The sequence below is a fragment of the Notolepis coatsorum genome (assembly GCF_963971535.1).
Source record: "Notolepis coatsorum genome assembly, chromosome: 14".
Classification (NCBI taxonomy): Eukaryota; Metazoa; Chordata; class Actinopteri; order Aulopiformes; family Paralepididae; genus Notolepis; species Notolepis coatsorum.
Window position 1 is genome coordinate 48,452,165 of NC_140178.1, and position 23,920 is coordinate 48,476,084.

Sequence of the window (23,920 nt, forward strand, 5' to 3'; positions counted from 1 at the left end):
ATATGTTGCAGGGACTTATTATAATCATCATATTGGCGTGACTGTATGCATCAAAGGGTTAAATCAAGCATTTTTAAGTGCTTTAGAGGAAATGTCAAAATATCGCGATATGTATCGTGATATGGCCAAACAATATTGCGATATCATTTAGAAAGTTCACTTTCTACATGAACTAGTTCAGTTCACAGTTCACAAACTTTAAAATTAACTTCAGTTCAGTTCATGGTTCATAATAAAAAAATTTGAACTGAAGTTCATGGTTTCAAAAATGAACTAGTTTATCGTTTATAGTTATTTTTTCAATACGTTGCTGCAAGCTATTATTTGTGAAAATTATTTACAACCCATATAGTGTATAGTGCTGTAACACTCAGCAGCGTTTCCACTCACTAACATACTTGGAGCCAATAGAAACCTTGCACGGAATGTTTGTGTATTCCTGTCTTCCAAAATGGCTGCTTGTAACATAGCAACCATTGGTTTGTACATGGTAATGGAAGAGAGAACGATTGCCATGTGTTGATGAGTAATATATGAGCCATATCGGCCGATACAGATAGTTTTTGGTTTTGTTATAGCAGCTGGCAGTATTATACTGTAGGTCTAACACAGGCATTCTCAAAGTCCGGACTCCGGTCCAGATCCGGACCGAACCACAACTGTCTCCTGCCTGGACTCTGAGCAAATTATACTTTTCATATGTATTATCTGCGAGACAGCGTCAACACGCAACGAGTCAAAATTCTCCGCTATCTCAACTGCTAGCAGCGTCTCTGTCTGCGCCTCTGTGTGTGTCTGTCTTCTCTGCTTTGGTCCAATCACATTCCCCCACCCACAGTCTGCGAATCAGAGGCAGAGTAGGGCGGGTCTTCACGGAATGGTTGTTGTCTCTCAGCGACCTGGGGCAGTGTAGCGTATGGGTTAGCGAGGCTCAATGTGCGAGAATAGTCCGTCGACTACACTTACTCCCTCTGATGCTCGCTCGCACACACACAACACGCTCTCTCTCACGCTCGCGCACACACGCTCTCTCACACACACTCGCTCTCTCATGCTCTCATTCCAACTCCGCTGAGAATTGGATCATGTTTTTCGCGAACGCGTCATCAATCGGTTTTCGCAATCGGCGACTAGAAAGCATTATCGGAATTCCCCAATCTCATATTTATACTGAATATCGGCCGATACCGATCGCTGGCCGATCGATCGGGGCATCCCTAGTTACAATAGGTTTGGCATTTAGTAGTCCGGTTAACAGATGTGTGTGTGTGTGTGTGTGTGTGTGTGTGTGTGTGTGTGTGTGTGAGCAGTGTGCATGCCATCTTCCCCACACCAGACCCAGCTGCGCTGAAGGACAGAAGGATGGAGAACTTGGTGGCTTATGCCAGGAAGGTAGAGGGGGACATGTACGAGTCGGCCAACAGCAGGGTGAGACACTCTTTAACTCAGTGGTTCTCAAATGGTGCTTTTCCACTGGTACCGGCTCAACTGGACTCCACGATGTAATGTTATATCAAGCTCTCTCTCCATGCTGCTCTCTCTCTCCATGCTCCTCGCTGCTCTCTCCATGCTGCTCTCTCTCCCCACGCTGCTCTCTCTCCACACTGCTCTCTCCACACTGCTCTCTCTCCTAGCTGCTCTCTCTCCACACTGATCTCTCTCACCTCCACCATGCTGCTCTCTCTCTCACCTCCACCATGCTGCTCTCTCTCTCACCTCCACCATGCTGCTCTCTCACCTCCACCATGCTCTCTCTCTCACCTCCACCATGCTGCTCTCTCTCTCACCTCCACCATGCTGCTCTCTCTCTCACCTCCACCATGCTGCTCTCTCTCTCTCAGCTCCACCATGCTGCTCTCTCTCTCTCAGCTCCACCATGCTGCTCTCTCTCACCTCCACCATGCTGCTCTCTCTCTCAGCTCCACCATGCTGCTCTCTCTCTCTCAGCTCCACCATGCTGCTCTCTCTCACCTCCACCATGCTGCTCTCTCTCTCAGCTCCACCATGCTGCTCTCTCTCTCACCTCCACCATGCTGCTCTCTCTCTCACCTCCACCATGCTGCTCTCTCTCTCACCTCCACCATGCTGCTCTCTCTCACCTCCACCATGCTGCTCTCTCTCTCAGCTCCACCATGCTGCTCTCTCTCTCACCTCCACCATGCTGCTCTCTCTCTCACCTCCACCATGCTGCTCTCTCTCTCACCTCCACCATGCTGCTCTCTCACCTCCACCATGCTCTCTCTCTCACCTCCACCATGCTGCTCTCTCTCTCACCTCCACCATGCTGCTCTCTCTCTCACCTCCACCATGCTGCTCTCTCTCTCTCAGCTCCACCATGCTGCTCTCTCTCTCTCAGCTCCACCATGCTGCTCTCTCTCACCTCCACCATGCTGCTCTCTCTCTCAGCTCCACCATGCTGCTCTCTCTCTCTCAGCTCCACCATGCTGCTCTCTCTCTCACCTCCACCATGCTGCCCTCTCTCTCAGCTCCACCATGCTGCTCTCTCTCTCAGCTCCACCATGCTGCTCTCTCTCTCAGCTCCACCATGCTGCTCTCTCTCTCAGTTCCACCATGCTGCTCTCTCTCTCACCTCCACCATGCTGCTCTCTCTCAGCTCCACCATGCTGCTCTCTCTCTCACCTCCACCATGCTGCTCTCTCTCTCAGCTCCACCATGCTGCTCTCTCTCACCTCCACCATGCTGCTCTCTCTCTCACCTCCACCATGCTGCTCTCTCTCTCACCTCCACCATGCTGCTCTCTCTCTCACCTCCACCATGCTGCTCTCTCTCTCACCTCCACCATGCTGCTCTCTCTCTCACCTCCACCATGCTGCTCTCTCTCTCAGCTCCACCATGCTGCTCTCTCTCTCAGCTCCACCATGCTCTCTCTCTCACCTCCACCATGCTGCTCTCTCTCTCACCTCCACCATGCTGCTCTCTCTCTCACCTCCACCATGCTGCTCTCTCTCTCAGCTCCACCATGCTGCTCTCTCTCTCAGCTCCACCATGCTGCTCTCTCTCACCTCCACCATGCTGCTCTCTCTCTCACCTCCACCATGCTGCTCTCTCTCTCACCTCCACCATGCTGCTCTCTCTCTCTCACCTCCACCATGCTGCTCTCTCTCACCTCCACCATGCTGCTCTCTCTCTCAGCTCCACCATGCTGCTCTCTCTCTCAGCTCCACCATGCTGCTCTCTCTCTCACCTCCACCATGCTGCTCTCTCTCAGCTCCACCATGCTGCTCTCTCTCTCAGCTCCACCATGCTGCTCTCTCAGCTCCACCATGCTGCTCTCTCTCACCTCCACCATGCTGCTCTCTCTCACCTCCACCATGCTGCTCTCTCTCTCAGCTCCACCATGCTGCTCTCTCTCTCACCTCCACCATGCTGCTCTCTCTCTCACCTCCACCATGCTGCTCTCTCTCTCACCTCCACCATGCTGCTCTCTCTCTCACCTCCACCATGCTGCTCTCTCTCACCTCCACCATGCTGCTCTCTCTCACCTCCACCATGCTGCTCTCTCTCTCAGCTCCACCATGCTGCTCTCTCTCTCACCTCCACCATGCTGCTCTCTCTCTCACCTCCACCATGCTGCTCTCTCTCTCACCTCCACCATGCTGCTCTCTCTCTCACCTCCACCATGCTACTCTCTCTCTCTCTCACCTCCACCATGCTGCTCTCTCTCTCACCTCCACCATGCTGCTCTCTCTCTCACCTTCACCATGCTGCTCTCTCTCTCTCACCTCCACCATGCTGCTCTCTCTCTCAGCTCCACCATGCTGCTCTCTCTCTCACCTCCACCATGCTGCTCTCTCTCTCTCAGCTCCACCATGCTGCTCTCTCTCTCTCAGCTCCACCATGCTGCTCTCTCTCTCACCTCCACCATGCTGCTCTCTCTCTCAGCTCCACCATGCTGCTCTCTCTCTCTCACCTCCACCATGCTGCTCTCTCTCTCTCACCTCCACCATGCTGCTCTCTCTCAGCTCCACCATGCTGCTCTCTCTCTCACCTCCACCATGCTGCTCTCTCTCAGCTCCACCATGCTGCTCTCTCTCTCAGCTCCACCATGCTGCTCTCTCTCTCTCAGCTCCACCATGCTGCTCTCTCTCACCTCCACCATGCTGCTCTCTCTCTCACCTCCACCATGCTGCTCTCTCTCACCTCCACCATGCTGCTCTCTCTCTCAGCTCCACCATGCTGCTCTCTCTCTCACCTCCACCATGCTGCTCTCTCTCAGCTCCACCATGCTGCTCTCTCTCTCACCTCCACCATGCTGCTCTCTCTCTCACCTCCACCATGCTGCTCTCTCTCTCACCTCCACCATGCTGCTCTCTCTCTCAGCTCCACCATGCTGCTCTCTCTCTCAGCTCCACCATGCTGCTCTCTCTCTCAGCTCCACCATGCTGCTCTCTCTCTCACCTCCACCATGCTGCTCTCTCTCTCTCTCACCTCCACCATGCTGCTCTCTCTCTCAGCTCCACCATGCTGCTCTCTCTCTCACCTCCACCATGCTGCTCTCTCTCTCACCTCCACCATGCTGCTCTCTCTCTCAGCTCCACCATGCTGCTCTCTCTCTCAGCTCCACCATGCTGCTCTCTCTCTCTCAGCTCCACCATGCTGCTCTCTCTCAGCTCCACCATGCTGCTCTCTCTCTCACCTCCACCATGCTGCTCTCTCTCTCACCTCCACCATGCTGCTCTCTCTCTCACCTCCACCATGCTGCTCTCTCTCACCTCCACCATGCTGCTCTCTCTCTCTCAGCTCCACCATGCTGCTCTCTCTCAGCTCCACCATGCTGCTCTCTCTCTCACCTCCACCATGCTGCTCTCTCTCTCACCTCCACCATGCTGCTCTCTCTCTCACCTCCACCATGCTGCTCTCTCTCTCACCTCCACCATGCTGCTCTCTCTCTCACCTCCACCATGCTGCTCTCTCTCTCACCTCCACCATGCTGCTCTCTCTCTCACCTCCACCATGCTGCTCTCTCTCTCACCTCCACCATGCTGCTCTCTCTCTCACCTCCACCATGCTGCTCTCTCTCACCTCCACCATGCTGCCCTCTCTCTCAGCTCCACCATGCTGCTCTCTCTCTCAGCTCCACCATGCTGCTCTCTCTCTCAGCTCCACCATGCTGCTCTCTCTCTCACCTCCACCATGCTGCCCTCTCTCTCACCTCCACCATGCTGCTCTCTCTCTCACCTCCACCATGCTGCTCTCTCTCTCAGCTCCACCATGCTGCTCTCTCTCATCTCCACCATGCTGCTCTCTCTCGGCTCCACCATGCTGCTCTCTCTCTCTCACCACCACCATGCTGCTCTCTCTCACCTCCACCATGCTGCTCTCTCTCTCTCACCACCACCATGCTGCTCTCTCTCAGCTCCACCATGCTGCTCTCTCTCTCACCTCCACCATGCTGCTCTCTCTCTCAGCTCCACCATGCTGCTCTCTCTCTCACCTCCACCATGCTGCTCTCTCTCTCACCTCCACCATGCTGCTCTCTCTCACCTCCACCATGCTGCTCTCTCTCTCACCTCCACCATGCTGCTCTCTCTCACCTCCACCATGCTGCTCTCTCTCTCACCTCCACCATGCTGCTCTCTCTCTCACCTCCACCATGCTGCTCTCTCTCTCACCTCCACCATGCTGCTCTCTCTCTCACCTCCACCATGCTGCTCTCTCTCTCACCTCCACCATGCTCTCTCTCTCACCTCCACCATGCTGCTCTCTCTCTCACCTCCACCATGCTGCTCTCTCTCTCACCTCCACCATGCTGCTCTCTCTCTCACCTCCACCATGCTGCTCTCTCTCTCACCTCCACCATGCTGCTCTCTCTCTCACCTCCACCATGCTGCTCTCTCTCACCTCCACCATGCTGCTCTCTCTCACCTCCACCATGCTGCTCTCTCTCTCACCTCCACCATGCTGCTCTCTCTCTCACCTCCACCATGCTGCTCTCTCTCATCTCCACCATGCTGCTCTCTCTCGGCTCCACCATGCTGCTCTCTCTCTCTCACCACCACCATGCTGCTCTCTCTCACCTCCACCATGCTGCTCTCTCTCTCTCACCACCACCATGCTGCTCTCTCTCAGCTCCACCATGCTGCTCTCTCTCTCTCACCACCACCATGCTGCTCTCTCTCACCACCATGCTGCTCTCTCTCTCTCACCACCATGCTGCTCTCTCTCTCTCACCACCATGCTGCTCTCTCTCACCTCCACCATGCTGCTCTCTCTGTTCCACTGCCCTTTTTTTCTCTTGTCATTTAAAAAAAAACATTCAACAAAGCCTAACTTTACTTTTAACATTTTAACCTTTATGAATGAAGCGGTGTACAGACACACAGACACACAAGCAGCAGTGTGTGTTAGACCAATCAGGGATGGCCATCCCTGCAAACCTCGCCCCCATTGATGGGGGTACTATCTCCAGTGGGAAACAAACTTATTGAGAATACATTTTTTGAATATTGTACCAGTGATGTCATCAGGGACATTGGATCCTGTGTTAATTACAGCTCAATGAAATGATAAGGTAGCAGTCCCTATAAGACGAGGTATTGCTATTACTCATAGACTATTTTATGAAGCTGTAATTAACACAAGGATTCAATGACCCCAATGACTCGTTGCCATATTCAAACTAACTTTCTCCCAAAAACTCAACTAAATGAATGTGTGAAAAACTGTTTGGAATTTTTGGATGTGTGTGAGATTATGTGCAAAATAAATTGCATTGTTTTTGGCAAAGTGCCCCTTTTAATTACTATATCAGGCCAATACCATAACATCCTCCTCTCTTCTTCTCCATCAATTCATGTGGTGGTCCTGGCAGGCGGAGTACTACCACCTGCTGGCAGAGAAGATCTACAAGATCCAGAAGGAGCTGGAGGAGAAGAGGCGCACGCGGCTACAGAAGCAGGGCATGATGCCCAACCAGCCGGGGCTGCCACAGGGCCCCCCCGGCATGGGACAGCCGCCCCCTGGGCCGCCCCCTAGTGAGTACAGATTAAACACTGACCATGCCCCCCGGGCCGCCCCCTAGTAAGTACATATTAAATACTGATCATGCCCCCCGGGCCGCACCCTAGTGAGTACAGATTAAACACTGACCATGCCCCCCGTGCCGCCCCCCTAGTGAGTACAGATTAAACACTGACCATGCCCCCCGTGCCGCCCCCTAGTGAGTACAGATTAAACACTGACCATGCCCCCTGTGCCGCCCCCTAGTGAGTACAGATTAAACACTGACGAATGGCTTCAAACGGATATAAGTGCATCCTTTTTTACCTATACCGATATTGTCCAACTCTTAATTTCCGATACCGATATCAACCGATACCGATATATGCAGGGTCCCCCCCCAAAAACGGAATAATTTCAGGTAATTAACATTACATATCTCTTGTCGTGGAATTAACACAACATTATGCATACTTTTGACAATAAATAAAATCAGAATTTGTTCTTACTTGCTTGCCTGGGTAAATAAAGGTTAAATAAATGTAAAACAAATATATATATATTATTTTTTTGAAAACCGATACTACAGATAATTTCCGATATCACATTTTAATGCCAATATCGTCCGATAATATCGGTAGGCCGATAATATCGGACATCCCTACTTTATACTTATAGCACATGCATGAGCCTGGTCTCTTTTGAAAGATAACATTCTGAAGTGTCTGATACAATAAAGAAAAAATTTGTTGTAGAAAAACTTGTTACTCACGTTTTTCTGTAGTAGTTGCAATATTCAGAAGTAGTATATCCAAAAAATTGGTATGGCTGAAACACCCTGGGTCCATAGCATGAAGTCTGAAGTCTTGTGTGGTACATGTCCAAATTCCATAAAAATCCATTCAGAAATTAGTGATTAGGAGCGATTTGGTAAAAAGTGAGACAAAAGAAAGTTTATTTTTTGTATTTATCACAACTTCCAAGATTAGGAGTACTGATCTAGGATCATTGCTCAAGTCACATGACCATGTACTCCTTAAAGGAACGTGCCATAATTATGGGAAATGCGCCATACCCATACCATATCCGCTTCCATTCATTTGTGCTAAGCTAGACTAGCTTGCAGCCGGATAGCTTTACTGAATGCACAGAGAGGAAATTAGTATCCATCTTCTTGTCTTGACTCTGGAGAAGACTCCCAGACCTCTGTTCCTAACATGGGAATTTTCTTTCTCTCTCAGATGGTCCCCATCCTGACCCGTCCATGGTGCGACCCACTGGACCCAACCAGATGGTCAATAGGATGCAGAACCCTGCAGGTATATCCTTAGGCCCTGTCTAAGGGCCCTTTCTCACTCACTGCTCTGGGTCCAATCAGACCCGGCTCGCATCAGAAAAGGGTGTGTCTGTCTGAGTGAGAACGCTGTCCCCCGTCCCCGCCCCCCGCTGATTCGTCCCCGGGGGCGCTGAACCTGGGCCGGTGAAATAGGTGGTCTCAGGTGCGCACTAGTGGGGGCGGGGGGCGTGACACACACAACGTCGCATGTGGAGCCTCACAGCTCAGTGGATGAAAACATGAAGCCACGTTACAAAGCACAAAGCGCAACACTTCCCTGGCTCGCATTAGGCCTGGCAATTTTGTTTGCCATTGCTATGTCTATACATTGTTCGAATGCATTTATTTCTATTAGACCAGTGGTGCCCAACCAGTCGGCCGTGGTCGACCAGTAGATCAATGACATGCAATATAATTGCCACAAGCGATGGGATAATGTTAGCTTCTGAACAGGCTAAGCTAACTAGCGTCTACTATGCTGTCTACTATACTTTCTTGTTCGAATGCATTTATTTCTATTAGACCAGTGGTGCCCAACCAGTCGGCCGTGGTCGACCAGTAGATCAATGACATGCAATATAATTGCCACAAGCGATGGGATAATGTTAGCTTCTGAACAGGCTAAGCTAACTAGCGTCTACTATGCTGTCTACTATACTTTCTTGTTCGAATGCATTTATTTCTATTAGACCAGTGGTGCCCAACCAGTCGGCCGTGGTCGACCAGTAGATCAATGACATTCAATATAATCGATGCGAGCAATGTTACTAGTAAAAGGCTAAGCTAACTAGCGTTAGCCGTTAGCTTAGTGTTGTTGTTAACCCTGCAAAACGATCAAAAGCGGACTCTACAACAGAGTTCCATTCGTGAGAAAAGGGGGGTGGGTTATATTGACGAGGCTTGATAACAGAGGTTCAAATATAACTTCATATTTATTAGTTATTTGTTTCTTTATATCAGCATCCAGTCTCCGTGTTAACACTTCCTGTGTTTACATTTCGAGCGTGACATCATCGACTACGGCAAGCTTACAAGCTCAAACCGTAAACAAAACCCAGAGCGCACAAAGACTGAAGTGTGTACACAAACTAGAGGGGGGGGGGGGGGGGGGGGGGGGGGGGTTCGGCACGGAACTCGGAATGAGGACGCCACGGAGCTGATTCGACCCCGATGTTGAGTGAGAAAGCCCCCTAATACACACACGCTCACGCACACACACACAGACCACACAAAATGGTCATTAAATAGTGGACAAATCCTCATTTGTGAGTTAAAGGGATAGTTCTGATCATATTGATTGGTTGAATCATTTCTCGGCACAATCCATGCTGCTCCTCATACTAGCTCTGGATAGTTAGCCACAAACCAATGCAAAGTAAGCTGACTGAGGCTCACAGTGCAATGCACAAAGTAGATTTGAGTGAGCCTCAAGTCAGCTTGTACAGGAGCTCGACCCCATTGACTATCCGGAGCTAGTATGAGGAACAGCATGGATTGTACTCAGAAAGGACTCTCTCCCGACGTCATTGGTAAGTAAGAAATAGGGCTAGGGTTCCAGAAATCACAACTATACCATCAACATGAAGGTGTGATGTGAAATGTTTCACTGTTGCTCTAAATAACCTTTTATTCTACACGTTTTTTATTCATCTTCTCTTTCTATTTCTCTCGCTCTCTCCCCGTCTGTCTGTCTCTGTCTGTCTGTGTCTATCTCTCTCTAGGGATGAACCAGTTTGGTCAGATGGGCATGCAGTCGTTAGGTCAAAGGTCAACGCCTCCTCTTCCTCTCGCTCCAATGAACCAGGTTGGCATTACTGTGTTTTTGCAAACTATAATTCATCTCAACTTTTAGTTGCGTCATGTTGTGATGTGTATTATTACATTTACATTTTGTCATTTAGCTGACCAAAGCTAAAAAAGCGACTTGCATGTTCTGTACGACAAGTCGGTAGGAAGGGTACAACTCTTTCAGCTGAGTAACAATGATCAAACAGTGCTGAAACTTGGGTGCTGCAGTATTGAGTGCATAGACATAACACATATTAGTATAGTAAGAGGAGTGCATGGTAGTGTAGGACAGTAAGAAGGTTAGTGCATTTTTTTCTTTTTTCTTCATTTCAGATATTGATTTAAGAAGTGTGTTTTTAGTCAACAGCGAAAGATTGGACGGGATTCGGCTGTCTTAATTGTGATTGGAAGTTCATTCCACCATTGTGGAGCAAGGACCGAGAATAGGCGGCTTCTCTTTGATGACCCTCGCAGAGCTCCGATAGGAGTAGGTCTGAGGCGGCCAGAGGATGTAGAGAGGAGGGGTCTTGAGGGTGTGTAGTTGGAGACCATTGACCGGAGGTAGGCGTGGGCCGTTCCCTTCGCTGCGCAATATGCCAGGTCGAGGACCTTGAAGCGGATTCATGCGGCTATGGGGAGCCATTGCCGGTCCCTGAGAAGTGAGGTTACATGGGCTGATTTTGGTAGGTTAGAGATCAAACGGGCGGCTGCGTTCTGGATGAGTTGAAGAGGCTTGGTGGCGGTGGTTGGTAGACCAGGGAGCAGTGCATTGCAGTAGGGCTGCACGATTTTGGGAAATCTAATTGCGATTTTTCTGACGGATATTGCGATTACATTTGCGATTATATAAAAAGATTTAAAACATTTGCGATTATAATATATATATTTTTTAAGCAGCCCCACAGAGGTTTATTGTAAAATGCGGCTTGCATCGGGCCTACGCGTGGGTCTTTTTGGGACACCGAGCCTGAAAATGTTTCTTTTTACCTGGGAATCGATACCGGTACCCAACGGTACCTTCTTTTCTGTACTTTACTCTCCCTCTCTGAAGTCTAAACTTCACAACACACAATCTAAAACCCCTTACCTCCCTCTCCCAAACCGATCTTGTATCTCAATGGGACTTCCTGGTTAATTTTTTTTTAAATAATATATATAATAATTTGCAATAATAAATTTCTTTTTCTTTTTTGCGATTTGCTAATTGCATCATTCCAAATCGCGATTTCGATTTTAAATCGATTAATTGTTCAGCCCTACATTGCAGTAGTCGAGGCGAGACATGAGTTGATTGGACAAGGAGTTGAGTGCAGGGTGCGATCCAGGAGGGGAGCTCGGTGAGCCATGGCTCCCTTAGATCAGACATCAGCTCACCTGAATACATGATTTGTGAATCTTTGGGGGGTCTCTAAATTACTGAAAATAAATGCTATTTTGATGTATAAATGATTTCTGCACAAATTCACCGTAATAGACAATAGGTTGCGGGCGGCACTGCAGATATACCCTACTCGTAATACGCATGGAACATGCATGCTATTCTTGCGTTCACCATTCGGAGCGTGGCGGCGCTGCACTGCAGTCTGCACTCTGCAGGCACAAATAGACACACGCATCCAGGATAATGTCGAAAGTTTTTCTAACCAATTTTGATTTTACAAAGAAGACGAAGCAACTTGCTGCGGGGACTACTTCTGTGACATGCAGATTTTGAGAATTGGGCAGACCATCAGGACAGGACAGGTCGGTGGCGATAATGTTGAATTTTTTTACTACTGGAGATGAGGAGTGACTTTTAATAAAACTGCAAGAAAAACAAATGTAATTCTCTCCGCGGCAGTGAGCTGGAGCCTCTCTCTCTCTCTCTCTCTCTCTCCGCGGCAGTGCAGTGAGCTGGACTCTCTCTCTCTCTCCTTTCTCTCTCTCTCTCGCGGGCGTCTCTCTCTCGCTTTCCGCGGGCGTCTCTCTCTCTCTCCCCCCCTCTCTCTCTCTCTCGCTCCGCGGGCGGGCGTCTCTCTCTCTCTCTCACGGCAGTTGCGAGACTCAGGGAAACACTCTGATTTTTTTTTTTGCGCCTGACCAACCCCCCCCCCCCCCCCCCCCGCTCTCCCAAAGATCCTGATATGGATCGCACACTGGTTGAGTGGCTTCTTTTGTTAGGAAGGGGCGGATCCTTCTGACATTGCTCAGGACAGAGGAATCTGCAGGTCTTGGTCATTGCGGCGATGTGAGCAGAGAAGTTCAGCCGATCATCAAGGACTACACCAAGGTTCTTGGCGGTTGGGGACGAGGCCAAGGCTACATTTTCCACTGTGATGGAAAGGTTGGTCAGTGGGGAGGATTTGGCCGGCAGGTGAAGCAATTCTGTTTGGCTTAGGTTCAGTTTGAGGTGGTTGGTTGTCATCCAGGCGGAGACATGGATATCTGAGGGAGGAAAGGAGAGGAAGAGTTGGGTATTATCGGCATAGCAATGATACGAGAAGGCATGAGACGTGATAATGTTACCTAGAGATTTGGTGTAGAGGGAGATGCAACAAAATCAGCAGAGAGCACATTAGTCACTAGTTACACAACTATGAATAAGCCAGACTACAGTAACTACTACAGTCCGCTGAAATAAAAAAATGGATGAATCATACATTAACTATGTAGTCTGAAAGCTTCAGACGATTGTTACATGGATTGGTATAATTCATACAATGTTTGCTGTTTAGTTGATATATTTAGCCCACAAAAGGGAATATAATGAGTAGCTTATTATTATTTTTATTAACTCATTGACCACCACGCTGTTTTCCCATCTCTACTCAATGGCGCCAGCGTTATTGACCATTTTAACAATGTTTGCGGACCCATCGTGTGTTCTGTATTATAGCTATGGAGACGATAGTATGGCTCATTTGACAGGCATTGTTCATAGTCCAACACCGACTAACCAGTTAATTTCTACATACTGTAGTTTGTGCTCTATTCCATGCTAAACATCGCCCCTTTCCAAAATAATCTTTTTTCATAGATCGTGAGATATGACTTGTTATATGCATTATGCCCAAATCATTCGGGTTGCTCGCCTGAAACTCCAAATACAAATCAAAGGTGTATATACCATATACATATGTGTCTTCACTAAATCATCAAGGGGGGGATGGGTCGTTTTAACTCGAAACTGCGATCGTTAACAAAAGCATGTTTTAGGTCCGGTAAAATACGACACTGTGATCGGTACAGAAGCATGTTTTAGGTAAAAGAAATACCAGCAGGTTACCTAAGATGGACCTTACCTCAGTCAGAAGGTACTCTAAAATGAATAAATCCCAGTCGTCCCATGGCGATCGCAATTACTCGTGTATATTGGGCATGGCTACCATACGGGAAAGAAAGATGTTCCGATACCATTTTTTCCTTCCCGATCGGATTCCGATACCCAAGCTTTGGGTATCGCCCGATACCGATACTGATCCGATACCAGTGCATTTTTACAGCTACTGTTTTATATATACTGTTTTTTAGTAATAACTATAAAGTAATGGTATTTATTCAACAGGTGATTGTATAGATTAGTATTAGTATCATTAATTGACAACTATCTCAATGAGTTCACCCACGGAATGGTTGTAGGGCTGACCTTCGAAGCTTTTTTTTTGCAATCGAAGCTTCGGGGCCGAGCTTCGATTTTAATTCGAAGCTTCGAGAAAAAAACAAGTACAATATTTATTTTTATTTATTTGTATCTTATGTTGTGGGACTTGTACAGCACTTTGGTAAACTTTGTTGTTTTAAAATGTGCTCTATAAATAAAGTGGATTGGATTAATTAATTAAGTAGCCCCTTTCATGACTGTGACGCAGCCAACAAGGTTTCACTCGGCTGCGCTGCCTGGGTGCAGTGGGGCTGCTCTCACAGCCAACGACATGACATTACATAATTATGTTGCAACCTTCGTCTATCAAGCAAACAATTATATTACATTTAATTTATAATTATATCAGACAATGCACCTACAAAAGCAGATGATTACAATTAAATTAGCCAACTTGGTAACACATTAGTCATAGCAGCATAGGCATAGCCTTATTAATGTTTTGTGTGGCGTCGCCGTCGTGTACAACTCCAAGGAATATTCCCTTGGAGATGCATTTTGGAGGCAAAGAAAATGTAAAATAAATTTTTTACATTTCGATTTTTTTTTATGTTCGAAGCTCATGCCATCTAACGAAGCTTCGAAGTATTTAAGACAGCCCTAGTTGGGACATTGATTCCGCACGGACATTATATGTTGTTGCACTCCAGAAGGCTCCGGTAACTTCAGTTAGTAGTAGAGGCTCTGTTGTGATTTTTGCACAATAAATATTCAACATTCTCTTTTGAGACTCCGCCTCAGACTCTTATCATTTAGCACTAAAAGCTAAACATTGTCACCGATATGGCTGTCCGCAACATGTCATTAATTGTGTGCGAGAGGTCGATCAGTGACCACGTTAGCGTGAGCTAGGTTAGCATGAGCTAACGTTAGATGGAAACAAGACAATATAACGTTACTGTTGAAAAAGTTATTTACCTTGGAATACTCCTGTGCCAACTTGCTGTACTTTGCTTGCAGGTCTGCAGCCATTATTGCTGGATTATGAATAGCCCCAACTTTAGCCAAGGTAACGTTAAAACTAAAACTAGCTTTTCGGTTAGCTCTTCAGCTAATGCTAATAACACCAGCAAGCGAACCCATCAGAGCTCCCCGTCAACACCCCTCTCTCGGGACGATAGCATTTAATTCACGTCGATTAAAAACACGTTTGTTTTATAATGCTCACTCAGCAGACCGCACGTGTTGTTGATAAATTACGTCATATGGTATCGGAGCGCAAAATTAGAGGGTACTCACCGATACCTATACCAGCATTTTAGGCAGTATCGGAGGCATTTCCAATACTGGTATCGGAACAACTCAAAGAATAGGTCTGAGGCACCAAATCTTCCACCGATTGCTATGTCCTGATCCACTCTGAGGAAGAAGCAGCCGGAGGTAACTCAGTACTGGAAGACAACTTATATCCCAAGTAAAATATTTTGGCGATACTGCCACCTGGCAGGATTCGATCGTCATTGCAATTCCAACATAGGCAGCTGTGCCAGGGAGACCCAGGTAGCTCCGAGCGAGTGTTTAGAATGGGGATCAAAGGAAAAAGATCAAAGGATCCAATCGTTGGCGACGAAACACGAGTATACTCGTTTTTGGTGCCCAAAGAGTTAATAAAAAGGTTGGCGACCCCTGGTCTACTGAAATACAGTGTAGCCTACTCTACTCCTGAGCCACATACGATTAAACTTTAAGCATAGATCTGTGTACTAAGATAGTGTTTACCATAATCCTGCTGATCCACATAAGACTAAACCTCAGACATGTCCTCTTGTTTACGTATTTTCTAATCTCCAGATGGGTATGGGAGCACCTAGAATGGGTCAGCCCAACGTCGGCCAGCTGCAGAACCAGTACCTCCCCCCAGGCCCATTTCCTGGTTCCGGCCCAGGGCTCGGTCCTGGCCCTGTTGGCATGAGCCAACCAGGAGGCCAGGGAGGAATGCCTCAGGTGAGGATGGCTTTAGCAGGAGAGCTACAGTCATGTAGCATATTCATATTTCATGCTGTCGGATGAAAACCACTTATCTCCAAAAGGAGAACTTTTCAGGAATTCAGAAAAACAGTCGTTTTCAAATTCATACATTGGGTTTTCAATGTGTCGTAGGTCCTAGGGTCATGAAACTGGCTCACAGAGAACCATGCAAACATTAATTCCCAGAATAATGGAGATAAGGGGTTTTCATCCAACAGCGACGACATGGAAAAACAATGAATCGGCATTCAGCACAAACGCATAACCCTACAAAATACTTAATGGTAGTAACCAGGGCTGGAAGCTATACACAATATGAAGTTATACTGTCATGGTATGGATTTTTACAATACCATTGTCCACGATGTGTACATATTGTAAAAGATACTTCCGTTCCTTGCAGTAGTATAAAACTTTTTTTTTTATTACTATTTTGAATGATAGCACCATGACAATTGTATTACAACATGAACGCATAAAAATGTGTCATTGTAACATTGACATTATAATTTGTACTAGAAAATGAAATAATGTCAAAACCATGAAACATATTGTGATATGATATTTTGGCCATATCGCCCAGCCCTAGTAGAACCACAAAGTTTTGAGCTAATTTTGTTTCTACTATTGAACATCCCATAATACAACAGTGTCAGGATATTATGTACTTACCGTAAATCCTCAAATATAGGACGGGTCTTCTATTTACCTCAGCTGCAAAGAGCACCAGGCCTTTATTAGAGAGAGGCTTATATAAGAGGCAGGCCTTAATTTCTAAAAATGACACTCATGGACATAATCCCTTCATTTTCAGACTTTTATTGCATTATTATTATTATTATTATTATTATTATTATTATTATTATTATTATTATTATTATTATTATTATTATTATTATTATTTTTAATACGTACATTGTCTGTCTACATTTATTTAGACTAGCATTGGTATTTAAATATTGAGTGCAGTTGAGTAATTGTCGGATTAACGTAATTCACACACTGAAGTTGGAACTGTCTATACTAGGTTGCGGGTCCGGGGACGGTTTAGCATGTGGTACCTTCTCGACTTCCTCAGTCGAATCGAGTTGTTGACATGCAGTAGCTTTAGCTACTAACGTTATCATAGCAGCATGATCTGTGTGTCAACTGGACAACGCCAGCCTCGTCTGCCAACGCCATATAGATAGCGAACGTTAACGTTTGCAAACGAAGTCAACGTCATCCAGCTGACACCACAGACCTAGATATTATGACAACGTTAGCTAGCGGCTAGCGCTAAAGCTAACCAGAGGGAAACGTTAATGTACAGTAGTCAGTGTAGCGGGAGGCAGCACTTGATTTCCATTGGCAAGAGTTTATCTCATTCTATATCATGGCACGACATTTTTTTTAAATACTATTTTTTGCGACCTTATATTAGAGACCGGCCTGTGTTTGTCTAAATGCATCAAACCACCCGGCCATAATAAGAGGCCCCTCCTTTATTGGAGGTCCCTCCTCTATTAGAGGATTTACGGTACCCCGACTGTCACGTTTGTGGAAGATCCTTCATTGACCAGACGTGGAAAATTTCCACTGAGCTCATTCAGCACCTTCTTGAGATCAAGTGTACAAAAAAATCTACGCAAATGAATAAAGGAATAAATTCAGTACTGAATTTTGCCATCCGGACACATGCCATTTTAAATATGAATATAGAATATCAGGCCTCTAAATTACCTTATTATGGCCATGTCATACATCTATGGATCGGGCCAAATCTCCTCTTTCCAATTCTGGATTTAGTACCATCAGGCGCCCGTTACAGGGCAGCAAAGACCGTGAATGAAATCTACTGTAAATACAGTTACTTTTGTATAATGTCCATAGCTTCGCCAATTTTCTTGCGGATTGCGTCCTGGATTTTTCCTAGACGTTCACAGAAAGGTAAAGAAACAATATACGTTGTATTTTATGGTAATAACGTTGAGGTTTGTTCGGCCTGTGAGATATAAACATGATTTTCACATCAATATTTGTACGAGAAAAATGGTTGGTGTGAGCTGGGTTGTGTAGTCTTATGAAATGTAGACATCCATCGAAAGCCCTGGGTCTCCTCTTTCTTAGGACTACAACGATTTCATGACTGCTTTCCTGTCCTTGCGTCTAAATCGTCCGTTTTCTAGTGCAATGCGCAGAGATTTTTTATAAGCTCATATTTAGCTAATAACCCTTAAAATCATTGGTAAACAAACGTGCTTTGACTGCTGTTTTGATAGGGTTAGGGTCTTTACTCTTTAACGCAACATTACTTAATATGGACTGTATTGATCTATTTATGACGTGAAATAAATCTCGGCCCGGTACAGAGCCGATCGGGCTTAAGGGGTTAAATATGTATAATTTTGATAGTTGGATAGATAGGCCAAAACAAATTGTCACCAGATCCAATCGAACTTTTCAAAAACACAGGTGAACAGGAAATGTTGTGTAAAGGCTTTGTCAGATTTACACCATTTTAAATCTGCTGTCCCTTCATGATATTCTATTTATGTTATCAATATGAACGTGATACGTGAACAATATAGCTGTCATTAACTCATTCTGCGCCATCACTTAAGTGTGCGAGAGGGCGCTGGAACGCCACCGCTTTAATCAATGGGGGGACTGCGAGATTTGCGAGTGCTTAAAATATATCTTAAATTATAGCTATGGGTCTAATACACCCGTCGATTATCAGTGAGTTGCTTCCAGTCAACATGTACAAAACGGATTGCTTTTTCATCGGTACATTTCCGTTTGATACCGTTCTGAATATGAGTATAGTTTTGGTGATTCTTAGTAATTCCAGGAAAAGACGCGATAATAGCCCTTTAGTGGAATACACTAAACACGTTGTCATTTTTTGCCTGATTATCGAATCTTCCTGAAATCAATGCTAGATCATCATTATTATCCTTCCTCGTGCAAGAATGAAAAGAGCCCTGGACCGCGGCGCCCCCCACCTCCTGCACCCAATGGCACACAGCCACACAGAGACAGCCTAGATCGGGGTAGAAATAAATATCAGATCAACGATCAAATTTATATCTAGTGTTCTTACCTTGTATCTGATGTAATGCAAAAGAAATAATCCAATTATCTGATTGCCATTCCAAATACTGCTCGTGGAGGTCCGTACCACATTACCGACCGTTACATATGGGCGGGCGGGGGGGGCGGGGTTACTGTTTCATGCCATCGTTGTATAGACCTACCTCGTCTGAGTATTTAAACCCTGCCCGCACGGCTCGGATCGTCCCAGAAAAGAAACTACACCATTCCCAATGGAGTGCAATACCAGCTGGAAGTCGTAGGCGGCGGTATTTGCCCTTTTGCGAGCTCAGACCCATTTCCAACGATAACATCAGGCTGGATGGATGGAAATGAATGGATATCGCTAATAAAAGAAATAACGATTAAAACCCAACTATACTAGGCGCTCCAGTAGCACACCACAAAGCGCGAAGTGGTCGCCCCGGGTTCGATTCCCCGACCCGGTAGCCATATGCCGCATGTCTTCCCCTCTTCTCCTCCCGTTTCACCCTCTCTCCTCTATCGGTCCTGCGTGGCTGCTGTCGGTCCTGCGTGGCCAAAAGGTCCTGCGTTGACCAAAAAAGCTGAAAATGCTATAAATTAAATAAATAATAATAAAAAAAAAAAAACTATACTCGTGATTGCCGCTGAACGGTCGGCGAGTTAACCCGACTATCATCGGGTCTGGCGTTGAATGAGTTAACAGATTTTTCCCTACTCTTCTTTCTCACAAAATCATTGACATTCATGAACGAGCATTTTGAAGTTTCCTATAGAAAGTTGGTAAAAAACCATTTGACCAGATTGGGGTGGTCAAAAGATGTCATTCTGTGGTTGTGACCAGCTCTGTCTGTCCTGTCTCCTCTAGCCCAACCAGATGCCCACACCTCCCTCCCTCCCAGCTGGCAGTCCTGCAGCCCAGGCAGGCTCTACCGCCACAGGCCCCGGGGCCCCAGTAGGCTCCATGGGGCCTGGTAGTGTAGGTGGAGGCCCCCTGTCTAACCTGCCCCCGTCCTCCAACTCCACACAGCCAAACTCCCACCCTCACTGCCCCCCTATGAGACAGAACTCCCCCTCGCCAGCACGCAGCCTCACGCCCCAGCCCCACCAGACACCCCCCACGTTACCTCGCTCGCAAACCCCACAGCCCCACACGCCCAACCCACCCCAGCTACCCCCTCCGCAGCCCCCCCAGCAGCAGCAGCAGCAGCAACAACAACAGCAGCAGCAACAACAGCAGCAGCAGCAGCAACAACAACAACAACAACAACAACAGCAACAACAGCAGCAACAACAACAACAACAACAACAACAACAACAACAGCAGCAACAACAGCAGCAACAACAGCAACAACAACAACAACAACAACAACAACAACAACAACAAGCTTCACAGCAGCAGCCAATGGGTCAAGGGATGAACTCTGAGAAGGCCAATCAGATCCAGCAGCCGACACTTGGAGGTGGGACTCCCACAGGCCCCCAGGCAGGACAGGCTCTATCAGTGCCTACGCAGAATGCTCATGGACAGCTTCCGCGGACCCCAGTGAGTAGGACCCCCAGCAACCCCCCCTCCCCGCCGGCTTCTGACTGCTCCCCCTCCCCCTCCCAGTTTTGACTCTTGTTTAACCCTTTCAAGGCTTTATGCCATTTTAATATACTGAAAGCAAACAAATGAGTGTGTTCCTTCCTTTTTTTCTGTTTACACACTGTCTGATCTAACCTCAAGCTTCTTCTCTGTCTTGCTCTCTATCTCCACTCTCTCTCCCCCCCCCCCCCCCCCCCAGCTGTCACAGAAGTCCTCTCTGACGGCGGACGGTCAGGTCTCCACTCCAGCCTCAGTGAGTAGCAGCGCGGCTGATCCCAGCTCCCAGGTGGCCTCAGCAGACGGCCCTGCGGCCAGCCAGGGAGAGGTCAAGATGGAGGTGAAGAAGCAGGACGAGGACGAGGATGAGGCCGACACCCAGGAAGACAGCAAGGTCTCGGGGAAGATGGGCAAGGGACAGCCCGACATCAAGATGGAGGAGAAGCCAGAGGTGAGATAGTCAGCAGGGCTCTTTTGCTGTATTTTCATCATGTGGGGAGAGAGAATGGCAGCTATCAGTTTATTACTTATTATTACTAACATTCACAGCAGCAGTAAATACTACTTGGGAACTCGAGAGTTCATCACCAACACGGAAATATCAACAAACGACATGCGAGAGGCATATATTTTTTCAATCACGTGTGAGGAGTAAAACATTTATTTTAGATTAAAGCAAACATTTAGGTATGATTGACGGTACAACGCATTTGGAATGCCACTGTCACAATGAGGCTACTTGCTGAACTTTTCATTTGTCCTTGACATAAAGCATAAGTTAGAAGACCTGAGAAGACAGTAGGCTAATTGCTAATTGTGGAAAAGGATTAGTATAATTGTCGCAAGCATAAAGTCTGGGAGAAACCACACCTTTGCACTCGAGACGGATTCATACCAGATGTAATGCATGAAATATTCTAAGTCATTACTCCAACCTCACTAGTAGTTCAGACCTATGACTGAGAGAAGACGGGAAGGTAATTGAAGGGAGAGATAGAGATGTGCATTCTAGACTTGTGCACAGGGAGCACTTCTAGACCTTGCATTCTATTCCTTTTTAAACTTGACAACATAAACCCTTTAAATGGGTCTAGGATTATTCCCCGTTGCAATGTTTGTTAATAATAAGCTGAAATACACTTGGGCGCGAGCCGGTCCCCTAGCAACGCAATTCCGTTGAAAAGCTCTGAACCTTGTAATCAGGTGTGATTGGCTTCAGGTATGCATGCTCTCTGCGTGCGGGAGTCTGGACATCAGGTGTGATTGGCTTCAGGTATGCATGCTCTCGGCGTGCGGGAGTCTGGACATCAGGTCTGATTGGCAGCAGGTGTGAGCTCTAGGGGGGTGATGGAGCAGGGCCTGACTGCGTGCCTGACCGGCTGGCTGCGCTTAAAGGTTGTGAAACGAGTGCCTCATGTTTCCAGCTATTCCTCCCAAAAGGAGGAATTAAAGTGGTATCATTGGAATGTTTTCAAACTTCACATTTGATACTATGGTGATATGGGAAGTAAACGTCATATATTACAATAATGGGAAGGAATTGTTTCAAAATAATGGTATGGAACGCATGCCACCCATTTGAAGAGTCACCATGTTGTTCCCCTCAAGGCCCTTCAGGCAATATTTGTGAACATGTGCCGCTCTCTCCTGAAGCTGGACATTTATTTTCTTCACAGTAACTCAAGACGGGGCCTTCTTGAAATGTTTGCTGCTTAAATAAAGGTTGTAATTCAAAACTAGGACACAACCGCTTGGCGTGAGAACTCCGCGAAGAGGCCAAAACAAAAAGTAATACAATCTGTTTTAACGTTAGAAGTTGAGATGAATCAATTCTCTGTGACCAGCTGATACACAGATTTGCCAAACACAAACTTAAAGGGGCACTTCACCAAAAACAATCTTAATTTATTATGTACATAATCTCTCACATATCCTAAAACTGTAAACTGTTTTGTACTCATTAATTTAGTTTGACAGTTATTGAGTTTTATGAGTTCGAATTTGTCCTCCAGTGACATCAATGAATCCTTATGTTAATTACATCTCAATGAAATTATGGAATGAAAGCGGTCATGACTGGTTAGCCTAGGAATTGTCCAACTAACACCTCTCCCGAAGGCTAACCGGTCATGTCCGCTTCCATTCATTGTGCTAAGCTAGGCTAACATGCATCTACTGAACGCACAGAGAGGAAACTGGTATCTATCTTCTTGTCTCTCTCTGGAGAAGACTATAAGCTAATTTGCCAAAATGGTGACGTGTTCCTTTAACACATCCCACGCCGGAAACGGCTTACGACGTGTTTCAAGTTCATGCGAATTCTGCCATTTCACGGCGTACGACGTTATTGAGATCATATTTCATTTTTTCGCCATGTTATTCATAATTCCCTCACGGAGCCTGGTCGCGTGAATATTAAAGGCAACCAACTTGTGTTCAGCCTTTCGTTCAGCGTTTCTCTGATTGGCCACACGGCCACGTGACCGCGCTGCCGCGCGGCATAGAGTTGCGTGACCGCGCGGCAGAGAGTTGCGCCGCTTCCCAATGACTTGTTTTGTTTACATCAGGGTGAACGCTGTTGTATTCGCAAATATGAGAGCCAGCTTATGTAATTGGTTTGTCATGACAAAACAATAAAAATCGCTACTTTACATCAGGCGCACGGAAGGCGGGGACTAACCACTGCATCGCCCCGCTGGCGCTTCAGCAAGCAGCCTTCACAGCTCCAGTTAACCTAATTTATACCGTAATGAATCATTAAAAAATATACCGTTAACTGGAATATGTTGTTTCTTTACACATATGTTGGATTATGTAATTGGGTTGTCATGACAAAACAATAAAAATCGCTACTTTACATCAGGGTGAACGCTGTTACACTGCCACCACCCACTTCAATGACAGAGCTCTCATATTTGCGAATGCATAAACTATATCTTAAATTATGGCTATGTGTCTAATATGGCTGTCGCGAAGTCATTGATAAGCGACAGCCATATTAGACACATAGCCATACTTTAAGATATAGTTTATGCATTCGCAAAATATGAGAGCTCTGTCATTGAAGGGCTTCGTTCTACAACGGAGCACGGCCGCTGCTGCTGGAGCTGGACCGAGTCAAGCCGGCGGCGGCGCACGGAAGCTGGGGACAAACCACCGCATCGCCCCGCTGGCGCTTCAGCAAGCAGCCTCCACTGATGTACAGTGACGAGTGAATCTGGTAGTGCGTTGGTTTATGACGTTAAAAACGCGAAATAACGCATAACGTTACAGCTTACAGTTCCACACTGATGTACAGTGACACCCAGAGTTTCTAGTTACAGTAGTGACGCGTGAATCGAGATAGTCCTAACACTGTAACAGTGTTTATTATTAAGAGTCAGATAGTCCTAACAGTGTTTATTATTAAGAGTCAGATAGTCCTAACAGTGTTTATTATTAAGAGTCCTAACAGTGTTTATTATTAATTAACGTCATAAACGAACTACCAGATTTATTTTGCACCAGGGAACTTGAAGGTTCCTGCCGCACTCGCGGCAAAAGGGGGCGGGCTAGCGGCGTGGGGTCGTGGCCAATCAGAGAAAAG

The 23,920-nt window shown here is 46.7% G+C and overlaps 1 protein-coding gene across 4 annotated transcripts in view; it reads left to right on the forward strand.

The window, feature by feature from the left end:
• ep300b (EP300 lysine acetyltransferase b) overlaps nt 1-23,920 on the forward strand; it is a 155,494-nt gene that overhangs the window by 59,992 nt on the left and 71,582 nt on the right. For all 4 annotated transcript variants that reach the window (XM_084328213.1, XM_084328214.1, XM_084328215.1 and 1 more), the window contains exons 9-15: nt 1,311-1,428; nt 6,833-6,995; nt 8,202-8,279; nt 10,018-10,100; nt 15,516-15,668; nt 19,618-20,295; nt 20,537-20,785. In XM_084328213.1, coding sequence (XP_084184339.1) covers nt 1,311-1,428; nt 6,833-6,995; nt 8,202-8,279; nt 10,018-10,100; nt 15,516-15,668; nt 19,618-20,295; nt 20,537-20,785 — 1,522 coding nt within the window. The remainder of the gene's footprint in view (nt 1-1,310; nt 1,429-6,832; nt 6,996-8,201; nt 8,280-10,017; nt 10,101-15,515; nt 15,669-19,617; nt 20,296-20,536; nt 20,786-23,920) is intronic.